This window comes from Lissotriton vulgaris, chromosome 1_1, assembly GCF_964263255.1.
Source record: "Lissotriton vulgaris chromosome 1_1, aLisVul1.2, whole genome shotgun sequence".
NCBI classification, from domain to species: Eukaryota; Metazoa; Chordata; class Amphibia; order Caudata; family Salamandridae; genus Lissotriton; species Lissotriton vulgaris.
The window spans coordinates 1,636,735,380-1,636,762,951 of NC_141685.1; the positions used below are offsets into that span (position 1 = coordinate 1,636,735,380).

A 27,572-nucleotide genomic window follows, 5' to 3' on the forward strand; every position below is an offset into this window, starting at 1 on the left:
TAAACATTAGCAAATTTGATATGGATATGACTCTGATGTGAGGGAGTAGACAGTGCAGAGTAATGTGACGCAGAATGCAATGGTGTAGAGTATAGTGGCGCACAGTGCATTGGTGCAGAGTAGATTGGCATAGAGTACACTGGTGTACAGTGTATTGTTTTTTGAGTAAAGTGTTGTAGAGTGCCATGAATATTGAGGTATCGCCAGTTTCTGTATTCCGGATATGTGATTCATCGGCTCGGAAAGAATGTAATGTAAATGTAAATAAATTGTATGAAGCGCAACTATTGCCCGAAAGCGTCTTGGCGCTATCGAAACAAAGAACAAATAAGACAGAAGGGACAACCAGTACTGGAAATAGAGCAGGAAAGAATTTCTTTCCTATTGTATGCAGTTTGTGTAAATAGCCAAGTATATAGGCTTTTTCTGAAGCTCAGTAGGGAAGGGGCTGATTTTAAAGTGATAGGTAAGTCATTCCAAAGCGGTGCTGTTGATCTGAAAAATCTCCTACCTCCCCAGTTGGCTTTTTTAAAAGGGGTGACTACCATGTTCTTGGCCATACCGGACTGTAAGGTCCTGTTTGAATGTACCACTTCTGTTTGTTCCTAAACTGGGCTAGTCCCAAACCGTGCAGTGATATAAAAGCTAGGCAGAGGTCTTTAAACTTACATCTCTGTCTAACTGGTAGCCAGTGGAGTTATTTTAAAGCTTCTCTAGCAGATACAGTTTTTGGGATTTAAAAAACGAGACAAGCTGCCGCATTTTGTATGATCTGGTGCCTATTCACCAATCCTGAATGGAGGGTGAGATAAAGGCTGTTGCAGTAGTCAATCCGTGAGATGACCATTGCCAAGGTAACTATTTTTAGCAGTTCAGCTGGTATATATTTTTTGATTTTATTTATAAGCCTTATAGAACAGAAGGAAACAGCAGTAATTTTGCTGATTTGTGCTTTAAATTTGAGATCCTTGTCTATAGTGATACCTAGGGAGTAGGTAAAGGATGCAAGGCTCCCATAGATTTAGCTGTGTCAGTGTCTTTTTTAATTTTCTCTTAAGATACATCGCAGAAGGGCACTAGTATTAATTGCCCTTGAGGCAGTATCTTCGGCATCTAGGGCACAACGAATGGAAGTATTGGTGATATTTTTACCTTCCTATACGAGTTAATTGGCCCGGTTTTTATATTATCTGGTAGATGCTGCATTATGGATTCTAGTTCATCATAATCTGCCCCGTCATATCTTGCCAATAGCGCTCGAGTATTGGCAATGCGCCATATGTTGTCTGCCTGTCAAGGAGTTTAGATTCCTTATCTGGTGGTGAAGCCTCACCTGATTTTTGTGAATTAGCACGTTTACGTGCATTAGATACTACTAACAGGATCATTAAATACCACTGTTGCGTGCTTAATGACCCCTTTAAGCATTGGCAAAATGGCAGTGGACCTTTGTGTAGTATTAAAAGTGCCCAATAAGAAATCTTCCTCCACAGTATTGGTGTGCAAGTAAACCCATAATACTGGGCAGCTCTCTGGACTAGGAGGGTAAAACCTATAGTGTCCTCTGGTGGGGAAAGCCTGGAAGGATATACATCGTCCTGAGGGACGCAAGGCACATTAGGGGTGTTATAATCATCCCATGGATTAGGAGACTGAGGGGGGACTATTGGTCCCTACTGGGTCATGTGCACCCCCACCTGTGTCACCAGAGTCTGTATTTACATCATCATCATCTCGATTAGTGGATGGTGTAGGCGAATGATGTGGTGGAGGAGGTGGTGGAGAAGGGACCCTTAATGGAGAGGTTGCAATGTCGCTTTTCTTTTTGGGAAGAGGAGGAGTTGTAGGCGCCTCTAGTGGTCTCTTCTTGGAGCTAAGAGCTAGTTGGCCAGTCTTAGGATCCTTTACAAGAGTCTTTTGAGTAGGATCTGGTGTAAAAAGCTCTTCTGTGTAGGGCAGATCCTACGGCGTCCAAGTTATCGGTTCCGGAGGTTTTTTCGGCACCGACTCGGTAGCTGGTCTAGGGTCTTTTGGCTTAGAACTATGACCTTTCGAAATGTCTTTCACCGGAAGAACAAGTTACAGACCTTCGGTAATGCTTTTTCTGGTAGATACAGTATCTGCCTGTGGATTCCTCACCTTGTGAATATCCCCCTGCGTCAGCAACGTTCGGGAAATTCTTTGTAGCACGCCGGCGTGGACGTCGTCATGGGAGCACGGCATCGTGCGCGACTCCGTCTGACGTTACCGACTCCTTATTAGGCCTACGTCAGCGTGATGACATTAGTTCCGCCCTTTTTTCCGTCGTTTCGAGGCACCCGGACGGACCAATGACAGAAGATATATACATATACACTGTACACAGTACATATAATCCAAAAACTGCACACACACAGTGTCTAGCAAAGGTTTAAAAACGAAATATAAATACAATCATAAACATCCATATGAATACATAAATACAGGTATAGCAGAGCGGACAACAGGGAGGTGGGTGGGTCAGTGAGGAATCCACAGGCAGATACTGTATCTACCAGAAAAAGCGTTACCGAAGGTAAGTAACTTGTTATTCTGATAGATACATCTGCCTTGTGGATTCCTCACCTTGTGAATAGAGTCCCACAGCAGTCCCCTTTCCCGGAGGAGGGTGTACACTCTGCTATACCAGAAAATCCTGAAGGACAGAGCGCGCAAAGTGGCCGTCCCTCCTCACCTCGGTATTTAAGCAGTAGTGCTTCGAGAAAGTGTGGTGGGAGGCGCAAGTCGCGGCTCTGCAAATGTCTTCAACAGGAACAACTCTAGTCAAAGCGGATGTTGTAGACTTTGCTCTAGTTGAATGAGCTCCGATACCCTCAGGAGGGTCCTTACCCGCCAGAGAGTAGCAAATCTTGATATACAGGATTATCCATCTGGAAAGTGTGCGCTTGTGCACCGCTCTGCCCTTTTTGCAGCCAGCAAAACCCACGAAGAGCTGATCATCCATACGATAGTCTTTAGTCCTATCGAGATAGAATATGACTGCTCTCTAAGGGTCCAAGCGATGAAGCCTCTCCTCCTCCTTGGAAGAGTGAGGGGGAGGATAGAAGGTAGGAAGGGTAATGGATTGTCCTAGATGGAAGGGAGTTACCACCTTAGGGAGAAAAGCAGCCCTGGTCCTGAGTACCATTCTTTCAGCATGAATAGTCAAGAATGGGGGCTTGGATCTAAGAGCTTGAAGCTCACTTACCCTCCTTGCCGAGGTAATTGCAACCAAGAAGACCGTTTTAAAAGATAGAAGCCTCATGGGACACTTGTGCAAGGGTTCGAAGGGAGAAAACATCAAATAGGTTAAAACAAGATTCAAATCCCAATGGGGAACAATAAAAGGAATAGGAGGGAACTTATTAGTAAGACCCTACAAAAATCTTAAAACCACAGGAGACAAAAAGAGAGCGCTGACCCGGCAAACAGAGAAATGCCGATAAAGCAGAAAGATAACCCTTGACTGTGACAACAGCAAATCCTTGCTGTGTCAGAGAAAGAGCAAACTGTAAAATGTCAGACAAATGAGCCTTCAAAGGGTCAACAGCCCTCTCTCCACACCAAGAGACAAATTTAGACCACCTATAAGAATAGATGGACTTAGTGGAGTCACGCTTGGCAGAAAGAATGACATCCACCACATCGTGAGGGAGAGAAAAGGAATTCAAATTGCCCCTTTCAATCTCCAGGCATGAAGGTGTAATGTCTGGAGGTGGGGGTGTAGAACCTGCCCCTCCATCTGAGAGAGGAGGTCTGCCCTGAAAGAGACGGAGCGGCGGGTGAGAGGAGAGGTGGAGAAGATCCGTGTACCATACCCTTCTTGGCCAATCCGGGGCGATCAATATGACTTGGACCCGGTCTTGGCGAATCTTCCTCAGAACCCGAGGAATCAAAGGTATGGGAGGAAACGCGTAAAGGAGTTGTGAACCCCAACTCAACTGAAACACGTCCCCCAAGGCTCTTTGCATCGGAAACTGGAGACTGCAGAATGACTGGCAGTGAGCATTCTCGTGAGTGGCGAACAGATCCACCAGAGGAGTTTCCCACATCTGAAAGATGTAGCGAACTACCTCTGGATGGAGCCTCCACTCGTGATCGGCCGAGAACTGCCGACTGAGGCGGTCTGCACGTACGATCAGAACTCCGGCCAGGTGATTTGCCATCAGACAAATCTGATGGTCCTGAACCCAAGACCAGAGTCGCAGAGCCTCTCTGCAGGGACACCGCGACCCCACTCCTCCCTGTTTGTTGATATACCACATCGCGGTCGTATTGTCCGTCAGGACTTGAACTGACTGACTGCGAAGGGAAGGGAGGAAGGCCTTGAGCGCCAGACTTATTGCCCGCAATTCTAGAAGGTTGATGTGAAGCAACCTTTCGTCTGGAGACCAAAGACCCTTGACCTCCAGATCCCCCAGATGAGCACCCGACCCTAGAGTGGATGCATCCGTTATCACCGTGGCCACCGGAGGAGGTAGTTGAAAAGGCTTCCCTTGAGACAGATTGCCTTCCACGCTCCACCAAGACGGATCCGCCGCAGTTTCCCCGGAGATCCTGACTGACTCCCTTAGATCTCCGCTGTGCTGATACCACTGCCTGCGGAGGCACCACTGGAGTGTCCTCATGTGCCAGCGTGCATGGTTGACCAATAGAATGCAAGAAGCCATCAGTCGGATCCGGTAACAACTCCGACGGAGCCGGAGTCGGCGTCGAACGAGGAGCCGGGACAGCTGGAGGACGAGAATCTCAAACCGGCGTCGTACCTCGATCCAGTTCTCGAGGTCGCTCCGGAGCCGGCGAAGCCGTGTGCGGAGTCGATGACCTCAGCGGCGCCGTACCGAGCCAAGGTGTATAAGGCGTCGGCATAAACGACATTAAAGGTGCCGGAGCGTAAGCTTGAGGGACACCCAAGTTAAAAGACAACGGACCCATGGGACCAGCCAGTGCACCATGGGGTACATTGCCCTCACATAAACACCAAACATGGCATTAAGGAAATGCGAGGGGTCCTGTCCAGGACCAGGAAAGGGATGGTACGAACCCATCGGCTGCTCAGAAGGAGGCTGCTCCGGCATCGGTTCTTCCTGGCCCTCTTGATCCCATGGGTTTTCCACCGGAGTCGATGCCCGAGGAATCTTCTCGTCTTCTTCATGCGCCGAAGAATGACGCGAATCCGGATTCGGTTCTTGCTCCGGATCCAGGGAACTGTCACGAGATCGCTCAGGTGAAGGTGACACGAAGTCCTTGTGATGTTTACGAGATGAAGACTTCCTCTTCGAGTCAGAAGACTCTTTGCTAGAGTGATGTCTTGAGCTATGCTTCCACCTCTTGCGCTTCTTCTTTGAGGAGGCCGAAGCATGACCCGAAGCTGACTTCGATCTGAACCTCGACCTCACTCTGGACCTCGACGCCGATCTCGACCTAGACTGCGACTTCTGCTTCGACCTCGAGCGTCTAGATGTTGACCTCGAAGACCTTCCAGCTGCTTTTCCTTTCACCTTGGCCAGCAGAAGTTTCGCCTCACGTTCTCGTAGAGCCTTTGGGTTCATCTTGAAGCAGGATCAGCAGCTCTTGACATCATGGTCCGAACCAAGACACCACAAACAATCGTCGTGCGGATCGGTAATAGACATAATCCGGGCACACGATCTGCACTGTTTGAACCTAGTCTTCCTCGATGAAGAATAGACACTCGACAGAGAAACAGTAACACAAAATATCAACAAGTTACTATCTGAATCACTGAAGATCCCAGAAACTTTTAGCGTCGACACGGAAAAAAGGGAACTGATGTCATCACGCCGACGTAGGCCTAATAAGGAGTCGGTGACGTCAGACTGAGTCACGCGCGATGCCGTGCTCCTATGACGTTGTCCACGCCGGCGTGCTACAAAGAATTTTCCGAACGTTGCCGCCGAGGGGGGATATTCACAAGGTGAGGAATCCACAAGGCAGATGTATCTATCAGAATGTGTTTTTTCGGTTCTGGGTGTTTTTTCGGCTCCGAAGCGTGTAAGTCAGGATCTTTGTGCAGTTTTTTACTCAGCTCCGAGTGCGGTTTTGGCATCGATGAGCCGGTGCCAGTCTTCGGCGCAGAGTGCTTGGGTGTCGGAGCAGCGGTCGGCGTGGCTGAGGAAGATCGCTTCTTCTTCGGTGTCGGTATGGAATCGGCACCAGGAATAGGCTGGCCCGAGCCGCCTAAAGGCTTAGTAGGCTTCTTTGCCGGGCCTGAAGGCAGGGCGTGGGAAGCAGTCTCTCGGTGTGCACCGGGCCCGAAGGTGAGGGTGTGAACGAAGCCTTTTTTGAGGGTGTCGAGGAAGGGTCGGGGGTCGATGTTCTTACTTACGACCCGTTGAGCTGGAGTGATGTCCTAGACGTCTGAGTTTTCGGCATCAGAGGAGCTGGCACTTTCTTCGGCCCGCTGGTGTTCTGGCACGTCGACGCCCTCTTCAAAGATGTCGTCGGGGATCGAAGCTGACAAGCGAGCCATGGCTCTTCGAGCTAGTTGGTCCCAAATGGTCTTCTTGGACCGGAAAGAGGCACAAACGGAACAGTCTTTGGCCTCGTGCTCCGGTGAGAGGCAAAGGTTGCACACCTCATGTAGATCTGTGTGAGGAAACTTCGACCCACATTGAGGACACTTTTTGAATGGCGTCCTTTCCATGAGCCAGAGAGTAAGGCCCAGGTAGGCCCGAAGGCCTTAGTCGACGACCGGAATCGAAGACTTCGAAGTGGTGAAGAATTGCATCGATGGGGAGCGCGATCGAAACAATACCGCCAAACTGCGTGAGGATTGCGCGCCGAAGGAAATTCGGTTCCAAACCGGAGACCAGGAAACACATCCGAGCCCGATGGCGGAAAAAAACCAATCTGAGGATGGAGCCGATGCCAATGCGCAATGTGGTGCAAAGGAGGAGTCACCTATCTCGTGACTTCCAAAGTACTTTTCAGGACAAAAACAAACTGCAAACATCCGGGGCCAACACTAGGTGGCGATCTATGCACAGTATGTAATCTGCAGCTCCTATGCCTCGAAAATATATATATATATATATATATATATATATATATATATATATATATATATATATATATATATATATATATATATATATATATATATATATATATATATATATATATATATATATATATATATATATATATATATATATATATATATATATATATATATATATATATATATATATATTACCTACTGGCGATAGCCAGTAGGTATATATAGTTAGGATTTTTTCCCTATGGGATTTCTGAAAATTCTATGTCTAATAACTTTGGCGTTTGTGGACGGAATTGGCTGAAATTTTCAGGAAAATGGCACATTTTGTTTCTGAGCAGCTCCTGGAAATTTGGGGGGGGTTCGTCAAGGGGGGGCCGAGAAAAAAGGGGGGTCCCAAAACGCGTTTTTCCCATGTTAATTTCCATAGGGCGGTTGGACTCACTTTTAGCCCGAACGGCTGAATGGATTTCCACGAAACTTGGCAAAATTGTAGGGACTGTTAGCCCGATGTGCCTTTGCTAGGTCTCAATATATGTGCTTCAGTGAATTTTGAGAAATTAACGTTTAAAACAAGATATATATCTGTAACAGCGCTCCGGGCTGCACTCCGGTCCGCTTACTTTTCGCGTATCGGAACTTTGCGAAGCGAAGCTGATTGGCTCTCCGGTGTCTGTCAACATTCTAAACAGTCCGGCGCGGCCGCCATCTTGTCTCTCGGTAGGATCGAGAGACAAGAGGAGGCCAAAACAAAGGGGGAAATGAAGGAAAGGGGGCAAGGTAGACCCCTTCTGACCCCCTAGGATTGATGAGGGGATATTATAGAGCCACGCTGGGCCCAAAAAAAAAAAAAATTCCGATTTTTTCGCCGTAGAGACGCGTCTTGGTGCGCGAACCGGGCAGCTAACCGGGAAGCTAACTGGCAGTGTAACGGGAGTCTGACGAGTAGCTGATTGGCTGTCAACATTGTAAACAGTCCGGAGCGGCCGCCATCTTGTCTCTCGGTAGGATCAAGAGACAAGAGGAGGCCAAAACAAAGGGGGAAATGAAGGAAAGGGGCAAGGTAGACCCCTTCTGACCCCCTAGGATTGATGAGGGGATATTATAGAGCCACGCTGGGCCCAAAAAAAAAAAAAAAAATCCGTTTTTTTCGCCGTAGAGACGCGTCTTGGTACGCGAACCGGGCAGCTAACCGGGCAGCTAACCGGCAGTGTAACGGGAGTCTGAGGAGAAGCTGATTGGCTGTTATCATTGTAAACAGTCTGGAGCGGCCGCCATCTTGTCTCTCTGTGGGATCGAGAGACAAGAGGTGGAAAAAAAAAAGGTGTAAATGAATGAAAGGGGTAAGGCAAACCCCTCCTGAACCCCTAGGATTGATGAGGGTGCTTTTAAAGTTCCCTGGGGGGTGAAAAAAAAAATTTCGATTTTTCGCGGTAAAGGTGCTTCCTGGTACGTTAACCGGGCAGCTAACCGGCAGCGTAACGGGAGTCCGACATATTGTGTTTTTTGAATGTTTATGATATGTGCACGTGTGGATTTTGTCTAATTAAGGTTAAAAAAATATATATATATCTTTAAGCGTGTTCTGGCGCGCTTACGTTTTGGGTTTGGTTTGCGCTGCAGCGACGATACGTCACGGTTATGCGATGCATCATGAGGCGTCTCACGGGCTACGTGATACGTCACTTAATAAAGAATATATTTTACAGCTATAGATATTAGCTTTTAAAAAACCAATGAAATTCACAGAAAAAACCATAGGTTATAGACCATATATAGTTAGGAATTTGCATTTACAAAACCTTGAAAATTCACTGAAAAAACCATAGGTTATAGACCATATATAGTTAGGGATTAGCATTTAAAAAACCTTATTTTACTCGCACAAAACCATTGAAATTCCATATATAGTTAGATGCACTAACTATATATCGCGGACCCGCAATCCACTGCTAATGATGTCACATATTACATCATTCATGACATGGTCAGTGACATCACTGATGACATCACTGATGACATCTCAAATGACATCACTGATGACATCACTGATGACAACACTCAGTGACTGTATGTTTCTGTAAAGTTAAAATATGTCTTACATATTGAAGAATGAGTGGATGTATAAGTGTCTGGATGAAGGATTTAGTAGGTGCATGACTGACTGTATGAAAGAATGATTAAATGTGTCTCACTGAGTGCATGGGTTAGTGATTAAAGCGTCTTAATTTGGCAATCATTATTTATGTTCTTCTGTAAACTGCTGCATGTTTAAATCAGTAGCTATATCAGTAACTATATGGGTTATTGAATGGTTGCCCAAGTATTTGTATGGGAGACTGAGTATGTGTGTGGGTGGCTGGGAGGTGTATAACTCTGTGCATAGATGTGTGAGCAGTTGATTCCCTAGGTGTATGGGTTCAAAAGTGCATGTAGAAACAGCTGTATGGACAGTTGACTGTGTGCATGAGTATATTGGTGAGTGAATGGATATCTCAGTTCTACATGTTAAAGTAAGTACATATGTAAAACACACTCCATGTGAGAGTTGACATATATAAATAACTGAACATAAGAGCCAGTGAATGTGAGAGTGGCTGTATGAATCATTGTGAACTTGTATCAAGGATTGTATAAGAGAGTAAATATGTGTTAGTATATGTTTGAATAAGTAAGGTGTGTATAACTGTATAGTTGAGGAAATGGAGGTGGGATTGATTCTTTGCATGACTGACTAGGTGTGTGGGTAACTCCATGGATGTGTGACAGTCTGTGAGTGCCTGTTTACACTGAGTGTATCTAAGGTTATATTAGAGTCTGAAGATGTATTATCACATAAATGATATCATCAGTGATGTAATCAGTAATGTCAAATGAGATGTCAGTGATGTCATCAGTGATGTCATTTGAGATGTCATCAGTGATGTCATCAGTGATGTCATTTGAGATGTCATCAGTGATGTCATCAGTGATGTCACTGACCATGTCATGAATGATGTAATATGTGACATCATTAGCAGTGGATTGCGGGTCCGCGATATATAGTTAGTGCATCTAACTATATATGGAATTTCAATGGTTTTGTGCGAGTAAAATAAGGTTTTTTAAATGCTAATCCCTAACTATATATGGTCTATAACCTATGGTTTTTTCAGTGAATTTTCAAGGTTTTGTAAATGCAAATTCCTAACTATATATGGTCTATAACCTATGGTTTTTTCTGTGAATATATATATATATATATATATATATATATATATATATATATATATCACAACAATCCTGTCATCTCTGCCGCCGCGTTTTCGGTCACGCGCTGCCGCCAGCCAGCCACACAGGACACGGACCCAGTTTGGAGCCTCATTTGTTTATTGCCAAAAGGTCAGAGATGCGTTTCGCGGCTTGCGCCGCTTGTTCACTCGACAAATATTGGTGAATTTGGGAAACAATTTAAAATGGCAGTGCGTTTTTTTCTGTGGCATGTGATCAACATTCACTATTACAATGGAAGAAATACTAACTAGGTTATTTTACCGTATGTTGTACCAAACATTACATTCATTGTGTGCAAAATTCAGCAATGTATAAATAAATACATAAATACATTTGTGTATAATGGTAAAATACATTAAAATATTTTAACAATCAATCCTTTAGTTAAAATATGTTTGGCTCTCCATTGTTATTGAGTACAATACTGTTTGAGCTTTCCTGTATTCATGATATTTACAATCTGTCGGATTGCTATTATGTTTGTATGATTACACAATTTAAATCATACAAAAATAAATCGCGTTATTCTTCCACATATGTCATTATTTTGGTTAAATACCTTGTTCATTTTCCACTAGGGGTAAACACTACCATTGTATTGTGAAAAATATCTAAAGTGCTAAAGTGAAAGGTAAAATACTTTTTTTCTTTAAATTAAAAATCCAAGATTTTTTGCTCTTAAGTTACCACGAACCAAATGTTTGTTTTAAATGACATTTCATATAATTTCTTTTATGCATGTCATTATGTCACAATCCTGACTTATACTTTATATCCTTGTATTTAATTTACATTTTTTCATGTTTTCTGTCCTGTCTCACCACTTGAAACCAGTCCATAATTAAATAAATTAGAGGGTTGAACTTTATTCTAGTCTATTTTTCTAGCATTTGCAACTTGCTGTTTAATACATATATCTATTCGACATTGAATCCTGCACATTATTTACAGTTTATAAATATGTCCAATAAACATAGCATTTTTGTAAAAAGTATAAATAGACATTAAAAATTCTTAATAAAATTTCATTATATTTACAAGATCACTGATAGGTAAAAATGCAAAGCTATTGTTTAAGGCTGATAGTTCTTCTTTTGCTTGGTTTGCCCCCAATTATTGGAACCACCCAATTTTGTTCACAAGACCGAGGTTTATACAATTTCAAAGGCACGTGTACATATCCTCAGTAATGTTTAAACCTGTTGGCTGCTTCGAATCTAATAGTAAGATATACCTGGTTTCTAGTTTGTGTTCTCTATCCCCTCCGCGCCTACTGGGGGAGATTTATCAACTAAATAGTATGACAACCCTCTGTTTGATCCGTGGCTTTCCCTGAAATGTCTTCCCACCGGATAGGTATTGTCCATATTAGTAATTGCATGGAGGTGTTGCAGTATTCTTACATTTGCTGGTAACTTTGTACTGCCCACGTATATTAACCCACATGGGCAGGTTAGGACGTACACAGTGTACTCGGTTTTACATGTTAACGTTTTCATTATTGTATAGGGTTTGGTTCTGAATGGGCTGAAATAAGTGGTGGTATTGGTTCCATGGGTACATGCTTTGCAAGTTTCTGAATCCTTTTAAATTTTGGTACCAGGTGGGATTGGATATTATCACAGGGTCAGATACAACCAGACAATCTTTCATAGAGTGAGCCCTACTGTAAGTAATGGACGCCCTCTGCGGTAGCAGGGGTCCAAGAACTGGGTCGTTTAGGAGTATAGGCCAGCTCCCTTGAATGATTTTGTGGAGTTCCTTGTGTTGTTTACTGTAACCTTTTATCAGACGAAAATTATTGTCTTCTCCTGTAATAGTATCCTCCAGAGGATTTATAGCTCCCCCTTTCCTTCTGTTCGTAACGTCAAGTAACTCATTGCTTAACAGATTTTCTGTTTTGGTGATAGCTCTGTTTACTGTTTTAAGGGAGTAGCCCCTATCCAAGAATCTCTTCTTGCTTTTTTGCTGTGCTGAGGTTAATTCATCTGGTGTACTGCAAACCCGTTTTAGTCTTAGCATTTCGCCATAAGGTATGCTGTTCACCAGATGACTAGGGTGAGCGCTTGATGCACGTAGCACCGAATTTTCAGCCGTTTTCTTGCGATATAAAGTGGTTTCAAGTTTGTTTTTACATACATACACTTTAGTATCAAGGAAATTTACACAGTGCTCGCTAATTTCTGCGGTAAATTTTAAATTCAAATCATTTTGATTGATTTGTACCACAAATGTTTCCGCTTCTTCCCTCGTTCCTTGCCACACTACAAAGAGATCATCAATGAATCTCAGCCAAAGTTTTATCTTGGCTGACATTGTATCTCCATATTTCTCCAAGAGGACTAGCTTCTCCCAATGGCCCATATGGAGGCAGGTGTAACTTGGGGAGAAGCTAGCCCCCATGGCCACTCCTTGAATTTGACAATACAGAAGATGATTAAACATAAAAATGTTATTGTACAGACCGAATTCTATCATATTTACCAACATTTCATTGTGTTGTCTGTAAATTGTTTCTCTGGAGGATAAGAAATATTTTACTGCCTGAATACCATCTGTATGTGATATACTTGTATAAAGGGATGACACATCTAATGCTAACAACAAAAAATCAGGTTTCCATGCAAAGTCTTTGATCTTATTTAAAAAATCACTAGTGTCCCTTACGTACGAGGGCAAAGATTTAACATACTCTTGCAGGAAATAATCCACGTATACGGATGTTTTTTCCAAAATACTGTTCCTGGCACTTATTATAGGACGTCCAGGAGGTTTGATGTTGTTCTTATGGATTTTCGGGATGAAATACATTGTGGGTATTACAGGATTGTCATTTCTTAAGTATTTTTGTTCATCCTCACTAATTAGCTTCATGTTGTGCCAGCTTGATAATTTTTTATAGTATATGGTATACATTTCTTTCATTGATTTCACATCCGTTCGTTTGTAGCATTGTATGTCATTTAATTGGCTCATAGCCTCCTTCATGTAGTCCTCACTCATGTGCCCATAGGACTATATTTCCGCCTTTATCACTGTTTCTTATTATCACTTTATTTGATTTTAATTTTTTCGTTAATTGAAAGTATTTATGGTCCTGATTTCGATGTTTTTGAGTGGACATTCCAATTTTTTTGTTTAATTTCTTAATTTTATTAGTGATGATCTCATGAAAAGTATCGATTGAATCGTGCAGCATGATGGGGTAAAATTTCGATTTTTGCTTGAACTTGGTTAGACCCACACCTTTAGTTAATGTTCTTTCATTTTGCGTGGAATTGCTTGCAGTTTGATCCTGATTCCATAGATCCTCAAGTTCTGCAACTATATTAGAGCTCGGGGGTGTAGATTCAATGATAGGGTTTATTTGATCGCTTGTTTCCACTTGTTTGTTTTTACTTGCATATAGTTTTTTTAGTTTGTTTTCTTATTCCTTTATATATATGTCCATCCGGACGTTTGGATAATCAAAATTATTGGGCGCACAGTATGACAAACCTAAACTTAGTGTAATATTTTCATCTTTAGTTAGGGTAATTTTTGACAGATTTACCACCGTTTGAGTTATTTCTTCCTTCTCCAGTAATTTTTCTTCTTCCTTTGAACATTTTGATTTCCGTCTGATTGCAATGCGCCTTTGTTTGCGCTTGATGTTTGCCCGCTTCCTTTGGATTGCAATCGTGCTCTTGGTCTCAAGGTTGCCAATCTTTGAGCCTCTAAAAGTTTCTTTTTTTCCCCCGGCGATGGTCTTGCTCCACTTGTCGCTCGAGGGATCTCTTGTGTCTGCATCTTCGTCACTATTGGACGTCAGTTGATCACTGATAGTAGTGGCGGTGTAGTCACCTGCTCTTTTTTGGCGGTTGGTATTTCTGATATTAATCGTAGAGCCTTGTTTTTGTTGAGTCTTACGATTAGCGTCATATTTTCTGGCAAAGGTGAATATTTGCCCCACCTCATAATCCTCTTTATCTCACTGAAACTTTTGTGTTTTGCGATCCTTAATTTTTTCTTCCTCTTTTTTGAGGCGAACTATCATTTCTTTTCGTAATTTGCCGATTTCCTCTTGCTGCCCCATGGCTTCTAAATCCTCATTTAGTGTATCTATTTCGATTAGAAGTCTCGCCCTGTCTATATCCACATATTTTATCAACAATAAAGTTAATTTTCTGGAGGAATCTAAATTGCATTCCGCCCATTAGCGCATCAGCTCAGGGTTGGGTTCCTCATAAGTTTGGGCAGTTAGAATTCGTAATCCCCGGGGAATTCGTCCCACCTCGAGATAGCTTTGGAGGGACCTTGACTCCCACCATTTGCTTAACTCCATTTTCATTTTCTTTTCAAGTGTTTTCATTTTGAATTGTATCGAGTCAGGTTTCAATGTGCATGCTATTTCATTTGGTTCGGAACTTTGATTCACACAAGGTGTATCTGTGAACATGCCAATGGCTGCTGCCTCCCTCTCTTGTACGGTGTCGCTTGACATTTTGGCTTTTAAATTATGTGGTTGATGTCAGTATGGAATGGAATAAGGACCGTATCTTTATCCAAATGTTCCCTTTGCTGTTACTTGCTCACTCCTCCACACCACAATCCCACTGGCTCTGTACCTGGTCGGCGTTGTTCTGGGGTTTCCTGCTGTGCGGATATGGAACGTCCGCTCAGTCGTCTTCCCCGTACTTCCGCCGCTGCCAGTTGAATCACCGGTGTGAGGGGGCTTGGCGGTAATTCCTTTGTGGATATGTGAATAGCTTCCTGGTCACCCTGGAAGCGGTTTCCGTTGTGCCGCCAGCCCAAATCTGGAGGAGGGGTCCGTGATTGACCGGTATCGGAAAAGCCGGTCTGTAAATCACGACAATCCTGTCAACTCTGCCGCCGCGTTTTCAGTCACGTGCTGCCGCCAGCCAGCCACACAGGACACGGATCCAGTTTGGAGCCTCAATTGTTTATTGCCAAAAGGTCAGAGACGCGTTTCGCGGCTTGCGCCGCTTGTTCACTCAACAAATATTGGTGCATTTGGGAAACAATTTAAAGTGGCAGTGCGTTTTTTTCTGTTTGTCATGTGATCAACATTCACTTTTACAATGGAAGAAATACTAACTAGGGTATTTTACCGTATGTATTACCAAACATTACATTCATTGTGTGCAAAATTCCGCAATCGATAAATAAATAAATATATAAATACATTCGTGCATAATGGTAAAATACATTAAAATATTTTAACAAACAATCCTTTAGTTAAAATAGGTTTGGCTCTCCATTGTTATTGAGTAAAATACTGTTTGAGCTTTCCTGTATTCATGATATTTACAATCTGTCGGATTGCTATTATGTTTGTATGATAACAATTTAAATCATACAAATATAAATCGCGTTATTCTTGCACATATGTCATTATTTTGGTTAAATACCTTGTTCATTTTCCACTAGGGGTAAACACAACCATTGTATCGTGAAAAATATCTCAAGTCCTAAAATGAAAGGTAAAATACTTTTTTTGTAATTTTTTTCTTTAAATTAAAAATTCAAGATTCTTTGCTCTTAAGTTACCACAAACCAAATGTTTGTTTTAAATGTCATTTCATATAATTTCTTTTATGCATGTCATTATGTCACAATCCTGACTTATACTTTATATCCTTGTATTTAATTTTTTTCATGTTTTCTGTCCTGTCTCACCACTTGAAACCAGTCCATAATTAAACAAATTAGAGGGTTGAACTTTATTCTAGTCTATTTTTCTAGCATTTGCTATATTATATATATATATATATATATATATATATATATATATATATATATATATATATATATATATATATATATATATATATAAAGAAGTGCTCAGGGATCCCAGCATGTGGGTGGGCCTATTCAATGCTTATGACTATTGATGAGGAGCCCCTCTAAGAGAAGCTAGAGTTTCGAAGCTCGAGATAGAAGGTATATAAACATCTCGTAAGGAAATTGCAGATTGTAGGCATTATGGGACTGTAGGCTAGGGTGTAATTTTCCCATACATTTCTCTTCTTCCAGGTCACACTGTGTGGAATCCCTCTTAAAACCTCACTCCGCTCTCTCCAAAATACACTCTTATGAAATTCATCAGATACATTTTAAAAACAATTCTGATGAAAATTAAATTTCGGTATGCTGTTAGCTTGTACTACCATAGACAACTGTGAGATTCGATAACGTCAGACACCTTTCAGACCTAAAGTTGAAGCCTTTAAAGATTTCCAGGACGCTACTTCAAATAGATCATGTAAATTGTCATAAGTGAATCTTTTCATACTGTACAAGCATGGACAGTTATGCAACATAAATACTGACAAAATCTGATCACACCAGAAGTCTCCTTTTCTTCGTTGTGCTCAAACTGCATGACATACCCACCTTGTGACCTGCTTATGGAAGTCTGTAAGTTGTTTGTGTGTTGCGGTCACAGCCCCTGCTGCCGTTTCCTTTGGTAAACCCTTCAGAGCATTTTCCAGCCATCGACAAAAAGTCTGCATTAGTTGGAGATATTAGAAGGGAGGACTGTCAAGACAAACTTTAAGTATAACAGACAAAAAATGCCAATAGCCATAGAAAGACTTGTCTTTTACTTGTCATATTTTTATTTAAAATGAAACTGTACACGTCATTCAGGAGAGAAGTAAATAAGTTAATTACCTTTGTTAACTTTTATGATTGATATTCCAGCTCCCACAGATTCCTTATGTGAACCTTCCACCCTATCATGCACTCGATCAAGAAAAAAAATCAGCATGTCCTAGCATTTGACGAGCGAGGTGGCACCGGGGAGATCTAGCTGCAGATTCCTCACCTTTTGAATATTCCCCAGGCTTCAGACTGGATGCGGAAATTTCTCATAGTACCTATGTGCGCCGGAAGGTGGCACCATGCTGCCCTGAACTTATGCCATTCCGCTCTGAAAGTGACGTGCATGTTCTCTATATGGGCACCGCTCCTGCACACTGACCTCAGTTGCTTTCAAACTGGTCTGTGTCCCCAGTTGCTTTCAAGAATGTCAGTGTCCCCAGGTGTGGAGCCCCAAAAGCAAATTAACAGACCAGTGTGCAAAGTCCTAGACTTGGGATCTTATGAATGCAGAGTCCAATCACAGAATGGGGAGAATCGGTTAGGAATCTGAGTCTCCACCAGAAAGAGCATTGCTGGAGGCAAGTACCTTGATCTTCAGAAAGAGAATTATAGCTGCAGATTCCCCACCTTTTGAACAGATACCAAAGCAGTACCTAATAGGAGGCGGGCTGCAGATGGACTCAAATCTGAAATTCCTGAAGGACTGAGCAGGCAAAGTGACATTCTTGGCAGACTTGGCTTCCCAGACAAGAGTGCTTCATGAACATATGGAGGGACGCTCACGTCCTGGTAGATGTCTAGGGCAGGGACTCTGCGCTCTAACGCAATAGTGGCAGCTTTGGCCCTGAATTGCGGCAGGGTGATGCTCTGACATAAGTGGAAGGGCCTCAAAAATGTTGGTAGAAAGGGTGCCCTAGTTCGAAGAACCCGCTTATCGAGGAGGATGGCAGTGTACTTTTAAGAAGACTACTCCGGGTCTGAAGCGCACTCAAGCTGTGCGGAAGTGATGGCAATGAGGAACACAGATTTGACAGTGAGGGGCTGTAGGGGACACCTGTGAGGCTGCTCAAATTGAGTACACATTACATAATTAAGGATGCGTTTGTGGTCCCATTGTGGCATTACAAAAGAAGGGGTAAACGGATGCTACAGCCCTTTCTGAACCTCATCACAACCTGTCATCCAAATGATGAAGGCGGATCCTGCAATCATAGGAAGACCACAAGCGAAGAAAGCAAAGCCTTGCCGGTCAAGAGACAGAGCAAAAAGGACATTAGACAATCGGGCCTAGAGGGGGGTCAAATTGACATGCGCTCCACCAAACCACAAACTTATTTCAGCGGCAGGCGTATACAGTCTTTATCAAGGAATGTCTGGCTGGCAAGAGTACCTCCAGAGCAAGGCCAAAATCACTCAGCTGGCGCCGCTTAGTTTTCAAGCATAAGGGTGGATATTGTGAAGGCCAGAATGAAGGATCTGACCTTTCTATTGTGACAGCAGATACTCCCAGAGAGGTAGCCTGATCAGAGAGCAGATGCTCAAGCCAAGGGGTTCTGGATATTATACGCTCTGTGCCCAGTCAGGAGCCACTGGGATGATTTTGACCCAGTTCTTGATCTTCTTGAGAACTTGGGACAGGGGTGGTATCGGCAGAAGGGCATACAGGACTCAGAGTTCCACTCGAGGCAGAACATGTCTCTGCTCGAGAGACACCTTGGAAACTAACACGCGGTAGTGCTGACATTGTGTGTTCTGTAAGATGGTGAACAGGTCGAGCCAAGGCTTTCCCCATTCATGAAAAAGACCTTGCGCCATCTCCGGGTGTAACTGCCACTTGTGATCTGTAAGGTGCCATAGGCGGAGTTCACCCGCCCTGGCATTCAATGAGCCCACAGGTGTTTCACCAAAAAGATTACTTGGCGATCCAGCCATTTCTAGAGGTGCAAGCCCTCCTGACTCATGTAAATGCTTTTCAAAAGTCTAGATTGACTTCTAATGAACCTAGTACCTGGAAGAAGAATGCCTTGATGGTGAAGGATACCATGATGCTGAAATGGGTCTTAAATTTGAACGTGTCATCAACATCTTTTGTACATTATAACTTTTCTTTATGGGGAAATAGGTCTCTGTGCTCCAAGATTTTGCCTCACAAAGACTATGCTACCTCAAGCCATGCTTTTGGTCAACTCGTCTATATGCTTATCCTACTTTTTAAAGTGCACTTTGGGCATCTTTCACACACTGGGCAAGCCCCACAAGCTTCTGGAGGACCTTTTAAAGTTTTTTTCTTCCGAACATATTGCAATTCACAAACCATCTATCGGTTGGCTTCGAAATGTGGTCATTGTCCTTTGGTGTTTGCTTTTTGACTTTTTTGTCGTAAGATTATTCTTTTGCCTTTCACTAGTTCTATCACCTCTGTGTACCAGGTCTGTCTTGCCCACTGCGGGCAGACTAGGATCAGTTTTATTGTTGCTTGTCTGAACTACTCTATCACAAAAAGGTATTGGAGAGATTAGTGGAAATACACAGGGAAATGTCCCTGACCATTCTATTAATACAGCGTTCCCCTGCGCCTACCGGTTTGGGAATCTGGCAGCAAAGTCTTGGCATTTTGCAAGCTCTTCTACTGCGAAGAGGTCTACTGCTGGTGTCCCCCACTTCTTGAATATCGTGTCCAGCTCTTAGCTTCCACTCTTGGGAGACATTTGCCTGTCTGCTGAGCTTGTCCACCTCTGTGTTCCAGTTACCTGGCAATTGTATCGGGACTACTGTGATTTCTCTTATTAGTCCATGCCCAAATCTCCTGTACCAGCGTGGACAACTCATGGGATCCTGCCTCTTCCTGTTTTTTGGGATAGAACATGGTTATTTTGTTGTCTGTTTGCACCAGCACAGTCTTGTCTATGATTTGTGTCTGGAAGGCTTTTAGTGCCTGGAAGACTGTATTGAGTTCCAGTACTTTACATGCTTCACCGTGTCTTGTAGGCTCCATACGTCCCTGATCTTTAGTCTCTGCACGTCAGCCGGAGTATAGGTCATGGGCATAACTGAGGTAGTTGGGCTCTGAAAAGGTCTGCCTCTATTGTGATGTCCTGAATGCTCCACCATTGTAGTTCCATGTGCACGATGTCTGTTACAACCAGTAGATCCTCCCAACCCCCTAACCTTTGCAATAAATGTCTTTGTAGCAGTTCCTGGATTGGTCCCATGTGGAGTCTTGCGTTTGGAATAAGCAAAATGCCAGAAGCCATCATGTCCACTGTCCTTATTGTCAGAGATCGTCCACTCTGGTAGAGGCGAATTTGATCTGTCAGTGTATCTATCCTCCCTTGGGTTGGAAAAGCTTTTGCTTGTTTGAAGTTTAGCTGTGTTGCTAGAAATATCTTTTCTCTTTGGTGCTCATTTTTCTCGATTTATGGAGTAAATTAAGTCATGTAGGGTATGCATTGCGGTCCTTTTGTTCTCTCAGCGTTGTTTGAATGATTCTGCCCTGTCCCTTCTTCCCTGTTGGGACTCTTATTGCATGTTTTTGCAGTAGATAGTGGACCACCTGTCTGAGGCATATTTGTTTATTGAGGTTGAGTGGTCTTGCTCTTGGTTTGATGTTTGGAGACTGTTTTTGATGTTCAATACAATGGCTAATGGTTAGATCTATTAGTCAGAGGTGATGGAGCTCTAATGATGATTACATTCTACTATCTCCTACCTTCCCCTCACAGGTGATACAAGCGGAAGCAATCTTTTTGCAGTCACTTGTTTGAGGGTGCTGCCTCTGCCCCTTGCTCGTCTCCAAAAGGGCTACTGCTGCATATTCGGGTACTGCTTTAGCAGTGCGGTCACTGCGTTGCAGTTTGGGTGCGAAAGGAGGCATGGTGTCCAGGTGCTGACTGTGGCCTCCCCGGTGATCAGTCTCATTCATGTTGCGTTGGTAACTCTGAAACCTACCCTGAATTGTCGGGCCCCCATCGCTTTTGGCATCTTGTTGTCCTTTAAATGCGAAAGGACTTCATCAACTGAGGCTTCAAAGAGGGTGTCTCAGGTGAATGGAATATTGATAACGTGCCACTTGTATATCTGGTTTAAAACTCGACATCTTCAGCCACACACTTCTTAGGGTGATATCTGTACCAAGCTGTCTGCTGGCAGTGTCCGCTGCATTTAGTGCCGATTTCAGTCAAGTTGTTTTCCCTCAGTGACAACTCTTTTTGTGTTGATCTGGCAGGTGTTGCAGCAGATCTTCGATTTCCTCCCTTTGCTGGTGACCATATCCGTTAAGAAGCGCACTGGAATTAGATATGGGCCAATGTGTTGCTGCTGATCGCTTCATCTTTCTACCCACCATCTCCAAGCATCTCTTTCCTTGTTTAGTGGGCATCCCACAGTTGCTGGGATGTTGGCCCGCCTTTGGGCTGTGATGACAATAACGGAGTCTGCCTCGACTGTGCCCCTGATTTAAGTTGGGTAGAGAGAGGAGTGCTTCTATTTCTTTTCAGCCCTCATGGGTTACAACTTTTGCTCTGGGTCACTCGCCGAATGCTTCTTCCCACTGATCGATGATGCTTGGTAGCATGAGGCGATACAGATTCTTTCTGTCTGAGGGAATGAGTATCTCTACCAAGCAGCAGAGCTTGCTTTGTTCTTCCTCCAACTTTACCCCATATTATTCTGCTACTCTCTTTTTTTTTTTTTTCAAAAAAACCTTTATTTATGAATGCACGGTACACAGCGTCTGCCTACAACCCCGCAGGGCCGGCCGCTATGACATAAACGGATGGATGAAAAGTAAATTTGGAGACAGTACGTTGTTAAAGCAATCTCTCGGGACTACATTGTCGGATGGATCATAGCACCATATCAAATAGGATAAGAAAGGTTTAATTTTATGATTTTGTCGAAAAGAACAACAACACACAAACACATGGTATCATACTGGCAAGGGTCGCAGGAGGGGGGGGAAGGGTGGAAAGAACGCTAATAAGTAAAGGAGCACATATGGCGAGGGGGGGGCGAGCACGAGGGAGAATGCAAAGGCTATATTGGAAATTGGAAAAGGAACGTCAATCATGGGGAAGAGGGGAGAGGAACCTCATAGTCTAGTGGAGGGAAGCAAATGTCTCCGCGGTACGAATTCCACTGAGCCCAGACCCTGGACCATTTCTTGGGACGCCCCCGCGCCTCATATACAGTTTTTTCTCGGAACATGCATCAGTCCATGTTCTCTTTCCAGGCACTGAGCAATGGTAATCTAGGGGAGCCCCAGAGCTGCGCTATATCTCTCTTTGCGACCATGTTGCCCAGAGTAACCCCAAGCGTCTGGGCAGCATTGCAATCCGACGGTTCCCAGACATTGAGCAGGCACCGTCGTGCTTCGGGAAGGAGGGGGATCCCGGTGACACGACCCATAACATCATGCACTCTAGACCAAAAGGCTGCAATCATCGGGCATTCCCACAGAACATGAAGGAAGGTACCATCCATACTACATCTAGACGCATTCCGGTCAAATACACACGGTGGAGGATCTTCAGCTGGACAAAATGAAGCCGAGCCGGGATAGCCACCTCCTTAGGGGAGGATACAGCTGACTGCCAGTCCTCGTCATCGAGTTCGAGCCCATCAGCCGTCCAGGAAGCACGAAGTTTCTCAAGTTGGTCAGCCCTGTTTTAAGCTTTTTATATATTAAGGAAATAGTGCTATCGGGGACATGGCCGTCTAGAACACGATCCTCCAAAGGGGAGGACTGTGGGATATCGGTACCAAAGGGAAAGACGGAGGACAGGGCATGTCGAACTTACATATATCGGAAGTGCTCCCTATCATCGAGTCGGTATTCCAATTTCAATACCTCAAAGGATTTCACAGTGCCCCGTGCCCACAGATCCTCCACCTTACTGATCCCAATCATGTCCCACTTCTCAAATCCTTTCGTCTTCCACAGATTACCCAACCGATCCGAATCATACAGTGGCGTCATACGCGTCAGCCTACCACCCCAGCCCGTGGCCACAGTAGCATCTCTCCATGCCCGCACTGCACACTTCGTCAGGCCTGTAAGGAGTCGAAAGGGTGACTTTGAGTACAGAGCCCTATTAAAGTTGCCACCGGGCAATAATAGTTTATCCAAAGCAAAGGCGGGAGCAGGTTCCGAAGCGTACGTCGCATGGTTGATAGCGCTCAGGTGTGAGGCCCAGTAATAGCGTCTAATATCCGGCAACGCAATACCACCATCATACCATGAGAGGGTGAGCTTGGACAAGGCAATACGGGCACGACCATCCCAAATCAGTTGTCGCTGTAAACTCTCAATTTCACGGAAGTAGCGAGCAGGGACAGGATCGAAAAAATTCTGCAGGGCGTAAAGAAACCGGGGGAGCGACATCATTTTAAAGAGTGCCGCTCGGCCCAATGGGGATAGGGGCAATTCACGCCACCGTCGCACGTCCTGCTTGAGTCTGCGGAGCGGAGCATACAGGTTCCGCTCATAGCGGACCGAAGAGACCATAGAGACATAGATCCCCAAATACTTGAAGCCGTCAGTCGCTACCAGTATGGGAAACCTGCGAGGCAGAGGCGGCAACGCCCCGGCTATAACGTAAACACAGGACTTGGTCCAGTTGATGACTAATCCCGAGTTCTTACCAAAGGACGTAAGAACGTCGAAGAGGACGTTAAGCGACTTTTGAGGGGAAGTAAGATAAAGAAGGATGTCATCCGCGTACAAGGAGACACGATCCTCAAGATCTGGAGACCATCGGATCCCTTTAATAGAGGGTTCCCACCGAAGCCACGCAGCAAGGGGCTCAAGCGCCAATGCGAATAGAAGCGGGGAGAGCGGACAGCCCTGACGAGTGCCACGGCCGAGGGGGAAGGGGTCAGAGCATCTACCATTTACCACAACCTGAGCCAATGGTCGTTCGTAAAGGAGCCTGACCCATGCGATGAAGTTAGGACCAAAGCCAAACTTAGCGAGAGCCGCCCAGAGATAGGGCCATTCAATAGTGTCGAAAGCCATAGTGGCGTCCAAGGAGGCGACTACTGCCGGCTCTGCGAGAATTGGAGCCCTCGCGAGAACACTGTGGAGCCTACGCAGATTAAGGGCCGTGTTCCTATGCGGGATGAAACCGGATTGATCCGGATGGATCAAGTCGCAAATCACCTTCAGCAACCGATTGGCCAGAACCTTGGCCAGGATTTTAGGTTCCGCGTTCAGCAAAGAGATGGGGCAGTAGGAGGTGCAGCGGTCACGAGGCTTGCCATCCTTATAAATGACCACTATGGTAGCTAGGCGCTGCTCGAGGGGGAGGCCTCCAGCCTCAACCGCCTCGAGAAACATGTTGCGCAGATGAGCGGCCATCTTGTCTGGACAAAGTTTGTAAAGTTCAATGGGCAACCCATTTGGGCCCATCGCCTTTCCCGAGCGTAAAGATCGGATAGCAAGGGCAATCTCATCGACAGTAAAAGGGGCCTCCAGGACAAGACCATCTTCCTCCGAAACAGTAGGCAGGGCTATATCTCGCAGTAGCAGCCTGGAATCAGCCTCATCTCGATCACTATCAGGCGTATAAACCTTCCGGAAGTGGTCCACAAAGCAATCAACAATTTCACCAGGGTCGGAGACACTCTCACCGGATTCGCGAACAATGACAGGCACAACACGACTCGCTCGTTCAGCCTTATCCAGCCATGCCAGGAGCTTGCTAGCTTTGTCACCCACATCATACAGTCGGCCTAGTTGATTCGTTCGCATCAACTTAGCAGCATCAGTGACACAAGCTTTGTAGTCAGCTTGTTTTAGTTCCAAAAAGTGCAACAATGCAGGCGTGTCATCCCCACCCAACTCACTTTCAAGCGCAGTGATCTCAGTTTCAAGAGCCAGAACAGCCTCCCTCTTTACCCTACGCTCAGCAGCAATGAGTGATAGAGCGGAACCCCTGATAACCGTCTTGAAGGCCTCCCAAAGAACAGTAGGGGAGGTGACCGAGCCCACATTCTCATCAAAGTAACAATCAATTGCCTTCACCAAATCTGAGCGGTGCCGGGGGCTTCGGAAATGCCAGGAGGGAACCGGGGGGATCCTGTTACCAAGTAGGCCACCCACAGAAATCTTAATCATCAAGGGGGAATGGTCCGAGATACCCCGGGTAAGATGTCGTACCTCCCGGACAGTGGACAGAGTGGAAGCTAACAAAGAAATAATCGATACGAGAGAGGCTGCCATGCGCACCAGAGTGAAAAGTATAGTGCAGGAGTGAAGGGTGTAGTGAGCGCCAAACATCCACCAGGCCAAAAGTATCAGCCATCTCATTGAGCCACATCTGGGACGGCAGCAGGACTCTAGGGGGAAGCCGATCACATTCACCAAACATAACAGAGTTGAAGTCCCCGCCCAAGATTAACAATCCATCAGGAAGGCCAAGAAGAGTCCTGCCGAGATCAGCATAGGTGGTAGCCTGCAGCCCCGGGGGAATATAAACAACAACCAGCACAATCTGTTTACCCTCCCACCTCCCGGAGACAGCAGCATACCGCCCGCGGTCGTCAAGTATAACCTCGTCAATAGCAAGAGCTAGGGAGGACTTCACCATGATACCCACTCCCAGGGACCCAGAGGTGAAACCAGCGTGTGCGACCAGGCGGTAACCCCGGCGGTCGAGGGCCTTACAAGCATTTCCGATTAAGTGGGTCTCCTGAAGGAACAACATCAGGGGCATGGCGCCTCAGAAATTGTAACACAATGCCCCGCTTGATCCGGTCACCCAACCCGTTGACGTTCCAAGAAAGAACCCGCATTTCACCCCCCCCCCCCCCCATCGCGGCAAAGGCAATCCACCCCAACCCCCCTCCACAACCGCAAGTTCGGAATAATTGCAATCAGTAAAATACCATGAAAAATGAAACATAACAAACAAAGCGAAACACAACCAAGTCCCCAGGAACCAGCCCCCAAACAGAAACCCGTTACAACACCCCCCTCCCTGCACCCCTGCTGACTAAAAAGCCACCTCCAACTGCAGTGTGCCTGTCGCCCCATCTGATCTACACAAAGAACCCCCCGAGGAGGAAGGGAGAAATCACCCGTTCCCGCACCGCCACGGGCATAAACAGAGCACACAGTTAATTTACTCTGTACAGTACGTAGTCTCAATCCGGACCTCCGGGGGCCCATATTACTCTTGGGCCGTTGCACCACCTTCCGCACCACCAGGGCCACCGCTCTCAGAGTCATCTGTCGGCAACGAGTCCAACCAGTCGGCAGCACGCTCCGGCTGATCAAAAAAGTAGGCACGTTCTCTAAACTCAATCCGCAGTCGGGCTGGAAACAACATGGCGTACTTCAGTCCCCGGTCTCTCAGGCGACGCTTCACTCCGAGAAACCCAGATCGTTGTCGTTGCACTTGGGGAGTGAAATCCGGATAGATGGAGATAGAGTTATTGTCATATTTCAACGGGCCGTGTTTACGGGCGGCCTGCAGGATAGCGTCTCTATCTCGATAGTGAAATAGCCTTGCAATGATAGGCCTCGGCGGGCCTCCTGGTTTCACTTGTCCTGCTGGGAAACGATAGGCGTGCTCTACGGCAAAGAACTTACTGAGTCCAACCGGAGCAAGTTTAGCAACTATAAGTTCTTCGACCAATAAATCGATCGAGGCAGCACCATCACTTTCCGGCACTCCAACTAGGCGTTTGTTGTTCCGCCTGGCCCTGTTGTCGTAGTCCTCCATACGTTTAAGCAGCAGATCATGCGAGGAGCGCAGATTCCCAATCTCAGATTGCGCCTCCGCCATGTCCGTCACCAGGCTCGACGCCTTCAGGTCTAGTGCCTTCACCCTCTCGTTCGTTTTGGCTAGATCGGCTCGAATAAGAGTAACATCCACAGCCACCGTGTCTATCTTGAACACGATGGCTTCGTATTGCTGACTCATATCAGCCTTAAGTCCAGAGATGGCAGCCAATAGGTCTTGGAGCGATACTTCAGAAGAAGACGACATGTCCGTTTGAGGTCCTTCAGCGCCCAAGCTGGTGACACCGGGGGAGCCTCTCGGCTGGGTGTAGCGTTCGATCATATTGGACTGGATCGCCCCCCCCGGGTTACAGTCTTCCTGCGTTTTTCGGCCTCAGGTTTCGTCGCCATGTTGCAGTCAGCGGCGGCCGAGAACCCAAAAGGGGCAGTGGGACGGAGAAAAATCCAAAAACTCCGAAGTGTAGTTCGAAGAGGGAATACTGCAGACCTCCTCGCCAGCCCAAGGATGGAAAGTGTGCCCTGTGAGGGTAGCAGGCGAAGACAGAGTAGGAGGAGACAGAGACAATGAGGCCGGAAACCGAAAGTGAAAGTGGTACACCACCGGTGGGCCCGATGCCAGGCAGCCGTTGTTGTTGCATTACAGCTCGGCCATAGTAGGCAGCCGAGACCCCGGTTGCGTCCGTGGGCAGGCCAAAAAGTTGAAGACGACAGAAAAATGGTCCCTGAGGTCTGATTTCGACCAAAAAAGGATCATCAGCATCAGTGAGAGTAGCACTTCAAAGGCCCGTCGAAATGATCAGGATAATTGTAGGATAGATAAAGAAGGGCGGCACGGGTCTCGGGAGCTCTCTGCTCACGCGACCATCTTGGATGCCCGCGTAGCTCCTCACCTCTGCTACTCTCTTGATG

At 45.3% G+C, this 27,572-nt stretch overlaps 1 protein-coding gene across 2 annotated transcripts in view; it reads right to left on the bottom strand.

The window, feature by feature from the left end:
- TNPO3 (transportin 3) overlaps positions 1-27,572 on the bottom strand; it is a 1,270,791-nt gene that overhangs the window by 80,830 nt on the left and 1,162,389 nt on the right. For both annotated transcript variants that reach the window (XM_086918869.1, XM_086918868.1), the window contains exon 21: positions 16,709-16,821. In XM_086918869.1, coding sequence (XP_086774995.1) covers positions 16,709-16,821 — 113 coding nt within the window. The remainder of the gene's footprint in view (positions 1-16,708; positions 16,822-27,572) is intronic.